This window comes from Athene noctua, chromosome 1 (genome assembly GCF_965140245.1).
Source record: "Athene noctua chromosome 1, bAthNoc1.hap1.1, whole genome shotgun sequence".
Lineage (NCBI taxonomy): Eukaryota > Metazoa > Chordata > Aves > Strigiformes > Strigidae > Athene > Athene noctua.
Window position 1 is genome coordinate 13,371,310 of NC_134037.1, and position 13,646 is coordinate 13,384,955.

At 44.4% G+C, this 13,646-nt stretch overlaps 1 protein-coding gene across 1 annotated transcript; it reads left to right on the forward strand.

Moving 5' to 3' along the window:
* The first annotated feature begins 8,003 nt into the window (after nucleotides 1-8,003).
* On the forward strand, nucleotides 8,004-13,304 carry RDH14 (retinol dehydrogenase 14). Its single transcript, XM_074895595.1, has 2 exons — nucleotides 8,004-8,372; nucleotides 11,741-13,304. Exons 1-2 carry the CDS (start codon nucleotides 8,016-8,018, stop codon nucleotides 12,356-12,358), a joined length of 975 nt encoding a protein of 324 aa, XP_074751696.1. The 5' UTR covers nucleotides 8,004-8,015; the 3' UTR covers nucleotides 12,359-13,304.
* Nucleotides 13,305-13,646: the final 342 nt, after the last annotated feature.

Sequence of the window (13,646 nt, forward strand, 5' to 3'; positions counted from 1 at the left end):
TGTCATTTTTCTATGACATTTTTCTAGAGGTTTTAGTATAATTTCCTATGCAGAGTTTGTGCAATCAGCATCTCTGTGTCTCTTGCCTCCTCCAGATATTTAGAACCAGAAGTGACCACTCTCAGCCAAATCTGCGAGAGCTAGAGGTCTCAAAGATACGTATGTCCCAACAGATTTCACAGAGCTGGGCAGAAGTCTGAGATACTGTGAGGATCTTGACTGGGACAAAGACTGAAGCTTTAGAGCATACTTTTGTAACAGCAGAGAATCCACCCTGAAATAATGCTGTTGATGGAACTACTTGTTTCTTAGCTAGATTCACTTAGGATTTACAGCTGTTCTGTGATCTGCGTGAACTCGGTTTGGCAACCTCAAATGGGTTTCCAGGGGACAGGTGCCTACTGCAACATGAATCCAAATTTACATCATAGGTCTGTTCTACCTCTTCTGTGCTAAGTTCCTGTATCTCAGTGTCATCCATGTATCTAAGTGCCTTACAAATGACACAACTAACATCTGTCAGGTGGTGTTTGTTCTCTTTCTCTCCCTAGTGGAACTAGTGTCCTGTTTTATTTTTATTGTTGTGTATTTATACCAGACGAGATAAAACAGAAAGAATGTGCTTTGCAGTGGGAGTAGAAGATGGTGAAGGCTTGTGATGATCTGTGGTTCCTGGGGGAATTCACTCCAGAATCTCACATTAGCCTCTGAGAAAGTTTGGTCTCTACAGTTCAGATGAACTGTCCTGTTATTGCAGAAAGCTTCATTACATTAAATGTGGTTTCCCTCCCAGAAATATAGGCGATCTTTTTAATGTTCTGGGTCCAAGCCACAAAGTTCTTTGGAAACAAAGGCAAAAGCCTTGATCCTGCATGAAACTTGAATAGAGACCATTAGAAAGGATTTTATATGTTCACACCAGCATGTGTTGTTGATGGGATGCACTGCAGATTTCTGGTGTACTTGGAATTTCATAAGCGCTAAAGGCTTTGTGCCCAAAACGTATCAATTTCCCAGCCCAGCCAAGAGGTGAGGAAGACATGAATAACTGAGGCCTGGTCATTGTCTGCCAGGATGGGGTAGAGTTACCTCACCAAATGGAGATTATAAAAAATGTTATTAGCAGATGTTTTTATGTGAGAGCTCAGAATCAGCAAAGGAATCCAAAAATATTCCTTAGCTGTGGAATATAAATTGTGTGTGTACCTTCACCACAAAAGCATAGCTGCAAATTCCAGGAATGCTGGTCTTGCCTTGCTGAAGCAGAACAAGGATCAGCCATTTTTCATCCATGCATTGTTACAGCTATAGAGGTTGGGTGCAGGAAAACATAACGGATATACGCCATGCACAGATTGCTGGCACTTGACTCTCATTAAACACTGGCAATTCAGGCTTGATACTGAAAAAGGCTAATGGGATCCTTGATCCCTGTGGGACTCCAGAGGTGAGTGTCTCCTGCCTGACAAGGTAAGCATGTAAATCAGTGAATAAATTTGAAACTGAGTCATCTGATGTTTACCTTTTTTTCCAATCAGCCGTCCACCTACAGAAAAAATGAAACCTACTGGCCACGACATAGAAGCTTCCAGTTCTTATATCTTTTTTGCTGTGAACACACACAGTACTAGAGGACTACCTCTTGCATTGTCATTCCTGACAGCACTAAGGCATGTGTGAAGAGAAATAAAGGGTTCACATATTAGAGTTACATAGTAGAATTTACATTTTTAGTCATAGAATTCAAATTAACATTAAAATCCAGAAGTTGATATTAAAGTCCACAATCACTTCTGTTAGTTGATTTAGTTGAGCAAAATGTCCTTAGATGTTTTTTCAGATTATACACTGCCTTTTAATTGTCAGGCAACTGTCCCAGGCTTGACAGCTGCTTCTCTGCAAATCCAGCTGGCAGCACATTGTGGGAGTAGAGCCTCATTCGTTCATGCAAGTGTCTTCCAGATTAATCTGGATGTTTGGGGAGACTTGGGCTTGCCAAGTAGTCTCTGCCCATTACAATTACTGTCTTCTGCTCCAAGGCACAGCTTGGCTAGTGGACCAAAATAATAATTTTCAAGAAAATTCTCTGAAATGGGATGGGAGCTGAGGGAAAGGGTTTTCTATTTTTGTAGACATAGACCAGAATTGTCTCTCAATAGCATTCCAGTCCACCAAACAAGCAAGCAACAACAACAAAACCCAACAAAAAAGTCTTGCTTCTCATGCTCATGAGGATACCGTGAGTTTATGTCCTGGCACCTCATAACCCTAAGCCAGTCACAGTTACTACAACGGATAGCATTTTTTCAATAGAGGAATAGAGATGAGTACTATTGTTCTGAACTGTCCTGTCTATCAGCCTGTTTATAACACTGGAAGAAAGACTCATGAAAAAGAAAGACTCATCCCAGCCAAAACCTGAAAGAGGATTAATGATAATACAGATAGAATTCTGTATAGAAACAGAAGTTTGCAAGGCAAAGCCAGTCCTTGTTCCCTTAGCTTCCAGGTTTGTGCACCACATCACAGTGAAAAGACCAGGTTAGACAAATGGGAATGCCTCCTACTGCTACCAATCTGCATGGACAAAAATGTTGGAAATAAGATCCTGAAGGTGACATAACTACTTTTTTTTTTTTTTTTTTTTACGGGAGAATATATCCTCAGAGTGTGTTGAATACCTCCCACCAGCTACCAAGACATAATAAACCCATCTTCCCCAGTTCCTTCACACCTCTAAGACATCCTTTCAGTTTCCAGGCTAGCATGTCACACATAGTGAAACAACCATCTGGAGGAAACAAAATATTTCAGATGAAGATTTGGAGATGGTCATCATCATACCTGTTCCAACATGTGTCCTGTGTTCTGTTCTAAGGACTTGGGAATCAGAGGGCTCCTACATCCTGAGGAGGATCCTCAGGTACCCTCCCTCAGGCTCCTCTGCTAGATCCTGTAGCCTGCACTGGCATGCAGTATTGCTGAACAGAACACACCCATCTCCTCGAGTCCGACAGATGGGTAGAGAAAGCAATGAAGCAAATCAATGTCGTTGGAGAAAAAGTAACTTTCAGTTACCCTGCTCAGTAGTATCTGTGACCAACAGCATCTGAATGGATGTCATCCCTGCCTATATGAGCAGCTTCTGATCACTATCACCCGTGAGCTCCTGTGCACAGTGCTCCTTGCTCCTGAAGGCTGGATTGACCACTGGTGAACTCAGGCAGGATCCTTGAGGCAGTGCCTTCCAACACGTTCATAGTCTTCTGAAGTAGCAAGTGTGTCAGAGATGACTGCCAGAGTCCCCACTGCCAGATGCTGAATAGCAGATTATTTACCCCCCACCAGGAGGATTTCTTACAGGCTGAATCTGTTCATCTAACAGGGTTCTCCTGGTTCTCTAATTTTGGCATCTCTTTGGCAACCACTGTCCCTTTCTCATGGTCCTTGGCTGCAAAGTCGTTAGGCAGCAGAGGTGGGCATGGCTCCAACGCTTCTGAAAGATACGATTTACTATGAGCAGAGCATATGGAAGAGCATCTCAAACTGGTTATAGTTCTTACATCAGGTTAAGGATGCCAAAAGCCCTATGCGTCACAAGCAGATGCAGTGGTGTGGCCTGGTTAAAATACCCTTTGGTATAGCCATGAATCTCACAATGGAGTGAAGAACCAGGAATGAAGAGAGAAAGTTTTCTGTGGTGAAGACAGAAGAGGTCTCTCAGTGAATCCAGTGTGTTTAGATGTGGCACCTATATAGCCCTTAAATTGCCTGAGAAATGTGACAGACAGTCAGAGAAGAGATGGTAAGGACAGTTCCAGAAAAATCTGTTAAGTTTCTTCATCTTTAACATGAGTTGAAGTCAGTCTCAGAACAGACCGCAGCAATGTGAACTGTGGGTAGCATCAACATGTGACAGTTAAGGGGCGGTTACTATTGCAAATATTTATCACATCTAGACCAGCCATAAGAAATCTGATGAAAGCTTCATGGGTTTCTGACTCATTTCCCCAAACATGCTAGGTCTTGACTCAAGACAGACACGTTCATAATGAGCCGTGTGTTGCTGATCTTCCCCACAGGCTGTTGTCTTCCTGGACTCTACTCAGCTCCATGCTGACCCCTAGTCCTGATCCAGAATTTTTCTTAATCCATGTTGTTCTATCCTCATTATCCCTATTTTGTTCCTAAATCTGCATTGAACTCTGTTACTGCCTTTTTGTTTTATTTTTTGTCAGACACCTTTTTTTAACTTACACTGCTCTTGATCAAAAATCAGTTACCTTTTAATTGTCCCTCTGTATATTTCTACTAGCAACTCTCCCAGGGCTAGGATGAAATGGATTTTAAGTGGGGGAACCTGAGTGGCCACTCCTAACTCCCTGGATGGGTTCATGTTGCCTTGGGTGGATTCATCAAGGTCTGGGATTAGTAAAGGCAGGATCTGGAGACACGACATGAAGAGGATGGCTGGAAACAGATATTGGATTGAAGATTCAAAACTAAGTTGGCAGGTCCCAGGCGCCCAAAGGTCTCAGTGCCAACAACTGGAGAGGTCTAGTCTGGGTGCGAGCTACTGAAAAAAACAGCTGTTCAAGGGACCCATGTTATGTGCATATGTGAACCACTAATACACTTCAAATTGGACAAGATGAAGAGACCAACACCTGGGAGAACCCAGTGTCAGAGCTGGTGCCTGGATCTCTTGGTCTTAGGGTCCATGTCAATATTTGAGAGTAGTGAATGTAAGTATGTTTGTAAGGTGAGTGAGTGGACGTATGCATATGTTCTGCAAGCAGCCTCCCTTCTACCAGACTGGGATAGGACAGATCCCCTCGGTTCTGAAGTCCACTAAATTTGGCTACCTCAAACAAGCTACCTCTAAGATAATATTACTCAGCTGAAGCTAGTCCTAGAAACAAATGTTCAGCAGGTCTGAATGTCAGGTCACTGGTATGTTTAGACTCTAGAGTAGCCATCAGAGTAGACATCGCCATAATGACTATTGTAACATTCCCTCTCCTCACTTCTGCTTGAAACATGCAGGTAGGTTATCAAGACATGCTTGGTCACGTACTAACATCTCTGCTAGACTCAAAACACACAATCCAACTTGATCCAGAGCCACAGAACCTGCTGAAATACCTAAGAAATCTGGTCTTGAAGGCAGCATGGGGGTAGGTCTCAGCATGCTGCTCTGACATACTCTCTCACTCCATTTATACTAGTGCCCTAAACTTTCCTGGAACATTTCATTGGCCAGCTGGCAAGGAAAAGTCCACGGGTGTGCTAACTCTCCAGAATATGATCGTTATGTTCATACTGCCTAGCAGGAGATCATGAGCTGTGGGAGAGCCCTAACCAGCTCCCAGCCTTAGGCCAAAACTCTGCCACAAGCTGCTGTTGCAGTATAACAGCAGAGATGTCGCATTCCTAAGCTAGGAGCCTTCCCTGGCACTGCCTCATCTACTGCTCCAGCCTCTGTGTCTCAGACTGAAGACCCAAGGCAGACAGAATTGAATGTGGTTTTTGCAGAAGCATTTGATCTGCCATAAGGCTCAAAGACTGGTAATGAAATATTACAGGTGCCCTTAAAGTTTATTTTCCCTGCGATGGAGTCACCTCTGTGAGACTTATAAATACAAAATATTTTTGTAAAATCTCTGCTAGCAAACTAAATGCTACTGGGAAACACTCTTGGGCCCTAGAACTCTACCATCATTAATTGTCATTAAATTGTTATCACTGTCTTCTAATTCCAAAATGATTTGAACAGTCTCTGGTTTGGTTTTGGCGCAGTCCAGCTGTCTGTCTCCCAGACGATACCCATCCACATTTCAGGAGTCAGCACGGGACAAAAACCAAGAACCAGCTTGGATGTTTTAGGATTTAAGAGGCTATTTTATGCCAGTTTGCTTCAGCACCAAACAGCAGCCCCTGGTACATTTAATTTACTAGTGTGGACACTTATTAGTGAAACAGCCTTTGTATGGTTGGAAGGATGTTGTTATGGTTTGAGGTCAGAGGGTAACTGAGCACCACAAAGCTCACTCAACCCTTCCCCCTCAGAACTGGGAAGGAGAAAATAGAGCAAAAGGCTCAGGAATGGACGTAGGGATGGGAAGGGATTATACACCTATTATGGTCGCATGCAAAACACAGACTCATTAAGGGAAGAAAACATAAATTTAATTCAAAAACTAGCAACAACAACACTTAACAGAGTAGGACAGTGAGAAGCATTATCACATCTTAAAAACACCTTCCCCCACCTCTCTCTTCTTCCCAGGCTCAGCTTTGCTCCCGATTTCTCTACCTCCTCCCCTCTAGTGGCACAGGGGGCAGGGGACAGGGGATTACAGTCAGTCTCCTTACATTCTCCTTACCTTCTTCCCTGTTCCAGTGTGGTTCCCCTCTCACAGGAGACAGTCCTCCGTGAACTCTCTCTGCTGTGAATCCTTTCCATGGGCTGCATTTCTCCCTGAGCCGCTCTGGCATGGGTAGAGCCCCTGTGTGTTGCAGTCCTCTCAGCACCAAACTACAACAGCGGGGGCTGCTTCATCCCCCAGAGTCCCGGCCTTCTTCGGGCACAGTCACCTGCTGCAGCGTGGGGTCTTCCACAGGCTGCAGCTCGGTATCTGCTCACCGGTGACCTCCATGGGTGTCAGTGGGGGTGGCCCTGCCCTCTCGCCACAGGCTGCAGGGGAGTCTCTGCTCTGGTGTATCTTCCCCCCTTCCTCCTTTGTTTCACACATGTCCTCCACACAACTCCTCCTCACAACTCCGCTCCTCCTCTCATGTTGCTCTTCTTAAATACGATATCACAGAGGTACAGCCACAGTTGCTAATTGGCTTGGCCTTGTCCAGACGTGGGTCTGACTTGGAGATGGGGGAGCTTTGAGAAGCTTCTCATAGGGGCACTGCTCTAGCCTCGCACACTAACTGCTGCACACATAAATCCAACATAGATGTGCCGCTGCTGGGACATCCTGTGACGGTTTATTTTTGAGCCAGGGAAGGCTCAGAATTTTTGAGTTGATTTTTGAGCAGCAGCCTTGCAGGGATAACTCTGACCATGACCCACAGATTGCTTTGGGTTGCCCTTGCGACCACGCTGGGGCTGGGAAGGCCACTGAGTTGCTGGTGGGCATTCCACTGCCACTAGCATTGAATTTATGGGATTTCCCTTGGGAGCACATGGAAAATGGCATCAAGGCAGCTATGAGTTATTAACAAATCTAGGACTCTCTGGTTCCCAACAGGAAAAGGTTGTGCATTGTTTGTCAAATCAGGCGCTATTTACATCTGTAGGTATTGTACCTGTAAGTCAAGGGCAGACAGTCTCAAGACCTTAATGGACGAATAAGACTTTTAGACTAGATATTAGGAAGCATTTCTTTCCAGAATGGGTTGTTGGGTGTTGGACTGGGCTGCCCGGGGAGGTGGTGGAGTCTCCATCCCTGGAGGGGTTTAAGAGTCGGGTTGACCCAGCGCTGAGGGATCTGGTGTAGTTGGGAACTGTCAGTGTGAGGTTAGTGGTTGGACTGGATGATCTTCGAGGTCTTTCCCAACCTAGACGATTTTGTGATTCCGTGACTACTGTAACTATATTAATAATGAGTTTCTTGTAATGAACTGATTCTCTCTATCCTCTATCATCCGGGGTAAACCTAACCTGCCTCAGGACGGTACAGAGTGGGAGCCGGAGCTCTGCGGCGAATAGGGCGGTTGAATATGAAATCGCTGAGAGTCCGCAGAGGCGATGCGGCGCTCGGGATCGCGACGTGCCATCTATCCTGCCAAAGGGCATCCGCCGCCGGTTTTGCCGCGGGCGGCGGGGCCGCCTGTGTTTACCCCCCCGTCACACCCGCCGTTTCTCGGCGGAGCCGCCGCGGCCCCGCGGCGCCCGCGCGCGCGGCGGACTGCGCGCCCCACAATGCCCCGCGGCGCGCCCGGCCAATCCCGAGGCCGCGCCGGGCGGGGCGGTGCCGGGCGGGCGGCGCTGGGCCCGCGGGATGGCGGCCGCCGCGGCGGCGGCGCTGGCGCTGGGCGGGGGGCTGCTCCTGGCCGCCTGGCGCTGGCTGCGGGGCGAGGCCCGGGCCGCGGCCGGGGCCTCCATGCGGGGCAAGACGGTGATCATCACGGGGGCCAACAGCGGGCTGGGCCGGGCGGCGGCCGCCGAGCTGCTGCGGATGCGGGCCCGCGTCATCATGGGCTGCCGCGACCGGGCGCGGGCCGAGCGGGCGGCCCGCGAGATCCGGGCCGAGCTGGGCGAGCGGGAGGAGGCCGAGGGCGGCGGCGAGCTGGTGGTCCGCGAGCTGGACCTGGCCTCGCTCCGCTCCGTCCGCGCCTTCTGCCACCGCGTCCTCCAGGTACGGCCGGGACGGCTGCGGGGCGCGGGGCTCGGCCCAGAGGGCCTGCTAGGCCCCCGGCCGGCTGCCGCACGGCCGCGGGGGCGCCGGCGGGCACCGGGCGGCCCTAGCCTGCCGCGGAAGCCCCGCGCTCCCTGTGAGGGGACGCGGAAGGCGTCAGCTGGGAGCTCACGGCGCGGTGGCGTCCTCGGGGCTTCGTGCCTGTGGGGCTTGTCCCTCCCTCCGGCAGTTCGGTTTGGGGGTACGGGATGTCGCTGAGTTCACCGCAGGGTGTGGAAGGAGGGCGGATAAATGTGCCGTGATTTTAAATTAGCATTGCGAAGCATAAATTTCATACTAGTTTGGGCTATTGTAATAGTCCAAACTATTCTAGTACCTTTCTGTTCTGGAAAGGAAACACTTGTTTCTGGATGATCGAAATTATTTGCCTTCCTTTCCGTCTTTTCCACTCTAATGTAACCTGCCTTTGTTAATTTAATTTAGCGTTGCAGCTCAACTTTGTCTCCGAAGAAATAAAAAGTTCACAGGAGTGCAATACTCACAGCTCTAGCTGTCCTGATAGCTCCCCAGACTTTTTCCCTCCCTCCATTTTAAATTTCTTGGCCGATGCTATCTGAGTTTAGTAGATGATAGACATTTTTAAGTATATAAAGTTTATGCAGATTTCCTGAAAACCCAAATTTAAGGAGAACAGGGACATCCAGTTGATTTTCCTGACAGAAATGCTGCTAGATGAGTTCAGCTGCATTATTAGGCACCAGAGAGCAGAGGGAGGCACGGTTGGAAGCGTTCTTCTGTTCCCATGAAAAGTGTCAGTTGTGACTCTCATCTCACCACATCTTGCTACTCAAGCCGTGAGACACGGAGTCATGGGAAGCCAGGCTTAATAAGTTCTGCTGCTTCTTACAGAACTGCTTGTTAAGTACTTGAAAGATGCTCCGATGCTCTTGTGAGAGGGAAAGAAAACAGAGGAGCTTTATTGCATTAATTTTCAAATAGCTTTTTCTAAAACTTAAAGGTCTGCAAAAAGTCAAGTTGTAAGTTCTCCAGTGGGGCTCTGTGTAGTTATATATGTTCATACATACAAATCCAGTGATAAGGTCTAATCATTCTGGGAAAATACACATAATACAAAATGATATGTAGAATAAACACCAGAAAAGAAACATACTAACTTTTAAAAATTTTATCTTTTATAGTAAAAAATATCCCCAAATATAAATTGGCCTCTCTCTGTTGGTAAAGTCGGTACAAGTGACCAAGTGAGAAATGGGCGGAGAAAAGGAGTGTGTATGTCTGCAGAGTGCTGCTGAAACTGGTGTTCTGACTTCTATTCTCAAAATAATTTCAAAAGCAGCTTAATGTGAGTTCATACAGTACTTTCAGGAGTTGTTCCACCCACATTCATGTTATCATCTCTAACTTGTGAGTCCTTTTTGGAGCTGTTTGTGGTTTTTTTCAGAGTTTTGTTTGACATGAAGACTTAAATCTTGGCAGGATAGGGAAACAATGCACTCCCACCACCTAACTCAATTTGTAGGATTTTTCCTTTCCAGAACTGCAAGGGATTACATATTTCACTCCTTAGTCTCATTGCAAAAAGACTTAGAGTGACGTTGGAGTACTCCATGGAGAAATGGAAGTGAGCTCAGAGGGTACAAGGAATAGCACTGTCTGTCAAAACAATGTTTTGTGCTCTCTGTTACATTTGGTCATAGCTACCTGCTTGGCACTGATCACGTTACTCTGTTATTACATTTAGGAGTCTCAAAAAATAGCACAAGTAGAGGTCTTGCTTCTTGAAGTGTTAAGTCTTGCAAAATAAATCCTGCAGTCAAGTGCCACAGAAAATTTCTAAAGCAGTGTTCTTCTCTAAAGAAGTATCACTTCAGTGAATAGATCCACAGTCAGTACTTCTTCAGTCCTGTCCTTGTTTAGTGATAGCAACCATTATGTCCCTCTGGGTGAAAAGAAGTGAGTTTGATACTCTTTGGATCATGTCTCAGGGACCCAGTTACTTGAAAAGCTGAGCAACCTCAAGTCCCATTGAAATTAGTCTGAGGCTGAAGTACTTGATGTTTTGTGTGATCAGATGCCAGCATTGTTAATGCAAAGTGCAAGATTTTGGTTTTGCTCTCTGTATCTTTGCTGCTAATGACACTCACATAAAAGGCAAGTGGTATAAAATTAGTTTTGAGCTTCTCTATCATCAGAATGACCCAAAATGGTCTGAGCTTGCCTTACAGTCTATCCTTTGGGTTTAAAGAATTAGCAACAAACAAAAGTCATGCTGCTTTTTCTATAAAGTAAATAGTTTCCCTTCTGATTCATCAAGCATAAATTGCCTGTGATAATTTTAGAGTCTTTTGTCAGAGATGGGTGAAAGTGCTGAATTCAGAGTTTATTTAGGCAGCTTACTTTAATCTGTAGTTTTTGAAAAAGTTACTGGTTTGGGTAAATTGGAGAGCTCTTAATTTTTGAGTGGGTGCTGAAGCATGAAGTGCATCATGTATTATACATACATTTAAATTATCCATACCACTCTCTTTGTTAATGAATGTTTCCTGATTCTGTACAGTGTAACATACCTCCATGAGTGTTTTCTCCTGACCTGAGCCAGAATACTGATCCATCAGATAGTATGGGCTGAGCATGTCACAAAAATGTCAAGCTACAGTCCTGTAGACACACCTAAGTTCTTGAGTGCACATTGTTGCATGAAGCCTGCGCAATTTAGAATCATGACTGTTGCTTTTCTATAATGAATTCTGCTCTATAGTTGTCACCAAGCAGCACAATGAAAATAAGATGGTGTTTAAATCCAAGACAACACTGTTTGGCAAAGTTTTTTGTGACATCTCCCCAGTGAGATGATGTGTCTACAACTGGACATTTTTTATTTAACCATGTGATTAGTTCTGTGAGCTAACTCTTTGTTCTGTATTTGCACGTCTTGCACACTAGAGCCCTTGCCTATGGCTGAGGTTTTCCGTAAATTAATGTGCCTGCTTTTGCAGTGCAGTAAACAGGTTACTTCTTGGAGGAAAACAAAATGTATCACAGTAAATTATCACTGAATTGCTATACAAAAACCTGCTTCTGGAGGAGCAAATGATTAATGCCTGCATTGAAGGTAAATACAGACCTGCTCTTGTGTACCTGTGTCCTAGTGGGGTCAAGTACTCAGTTTAGTGGTGGTTCAACTTATACAGGTCTTTTTCAGGAATGCTTTAAGAGAATATCAGGAAGTTACAATTCAGAAAACTAGAAATTATTTCTATCAAGGGCCAATGAGAAATATTAAACTTAATAGTGTGTTTTGTATGAGAATTATAAAACTGAATATTTTTTTTCTTTCCTATTTAAAGGAAGAGCCAAGGCTGGATGTTCTGATAAATAATGCAGGGATATTCCAGTGTCCATACATGAAGACAGAGGATGGTTTTGAGATGCAGTTTGGTGTAAACCACTTGGGTCACTTCTTACTTACCAACCTTCTTCTGGGCCTCCTCAAAAATTCTGCTCCAAGCAGGATTGTGGTAGTATCCTCAAAGCTTTACAAATATGGAGAGATCAACTTTGAAGACTTGAACAGTGAAATAAGTTACAATAAAAGCTTTTGTTACAGTCGGAGTAAACTGGCTAACATACTATTTGCAAGGGAGCTAGCCCGTCGGTTAGAAGGGACAGGAGTCACCGTCAATTCACTTCATCCTGGGATTGTTAGAACAAATCTAGGCAGATACGTGAATATTCCTTTGCTGGCAAAACCCTTGTTCAACTTGGTGTCATGGGCTTTCTTCAAAACACCTCTGGAAGGAGCCCAGACTTCTATTTATTTGGCCTCTTCTCCTGATGTTGAAGGTGTATCAGGAAAATATTTTGGGGACTGCAAAGAGGAGGAACTCCTGCCCAAAGCCATGGATGATTTGGTTGCAAGAAAGTTGTGGGATATCAGTGAAGTGATGGTTGGTTTATTGAAATAAGTGCCAGGGAGTATCTGCAAAATAGAATGCAGGTAACTGTGCAACACATATTTGCAGCAGTGTAATTCTCACTTTAAATGCTGTAGGAATACAGATTACTTTGCTCATTAAGTATTAAATAGAGGAGTGATTTATGATGGAAGTCTATTTTGAAATAAAAGACAATCTATTTAATAGACACAGACATTCAAAAAAAGTCTGAAATAGAGTTTGAGGGTGTGAATATAATTTCTGGTTAAATCTGCTTGAAAACTCATGTTTACAAATAAAAATTAAAACTGTGGCTTGCAATATATATGCATATTTGCCATGTTCCACTACTTGTAGTTGGGCTGGACAATGCAGGGTAGTTGTGGTGAAACACTCTGTAAAAAGGTTTTGGAAATAGGTCCGAATTATAATAATAGTAGGATTGTTGTCTTTTTGAGCCATCCCAATGAAAAATTGAATAAACAGTTCTACTGCTATCTTACACTGTAATCATTTAGGCCTCTGAGTGCTATTTGCCATTCAAAGACTTGTCAGCTCCATGGTTCAGTGAACAAAACTGTTGAGCCATTTACAGTTTAGCTGTGAAGCACAAAGTCAACTTTTTTAGTGATGTCACTGCTATTCAATGAGTATATATGCTTGATTGTGCAAGCTGTATTTTTATTTTCATGCATGCTTGAACTCGTGATTTCTTGATATGCAGACCTTGGGTTTCATTAAAAATGTGATTGACAGATTTATTATGGTTTTGATAGGGTTTTGCATGTCACAAATAGTGTGCATACAAAGTTCACAAGACCTTACCCGGATTAGACTGGAGAGAGTATGCTTTTTAGTGTGTGTTTGGCTTGACTGATGGCACTTTAACTCAGTAATGAGATTAAATAAGTCTGTCTGATACATCTCACTGAATATTCTTTAATAAAATCTTTAAAAAAAAGACTTAGCATTCATTCTTTCACTGTGGAAGATATATTAGAAACCAGCAGTCTTGACACAGTAGCCTTGTTTCAAAGCAGAAGTTACACCTGTATTGGTTTAGGGAGCCTGTCATGTAGGGTAGAAATAAAATGGGCTCCAGATAAATACATGGGTATTGCGTGAAGCTGTGCTGACTTATTATTTTTTAAGTCATATCAGTTATGGGTTCATACTGATGTTTATGACTTCTTTTGCTCTACATTAATAAAATGGTCTAGCAGTTAAGTCTGTTAAGCTAATATTGTATAGAATAAATATGGAAGAATGATTTAGAGTGATTTGTCAATAAATATTACTCAAGGGAAGGAATATCAAT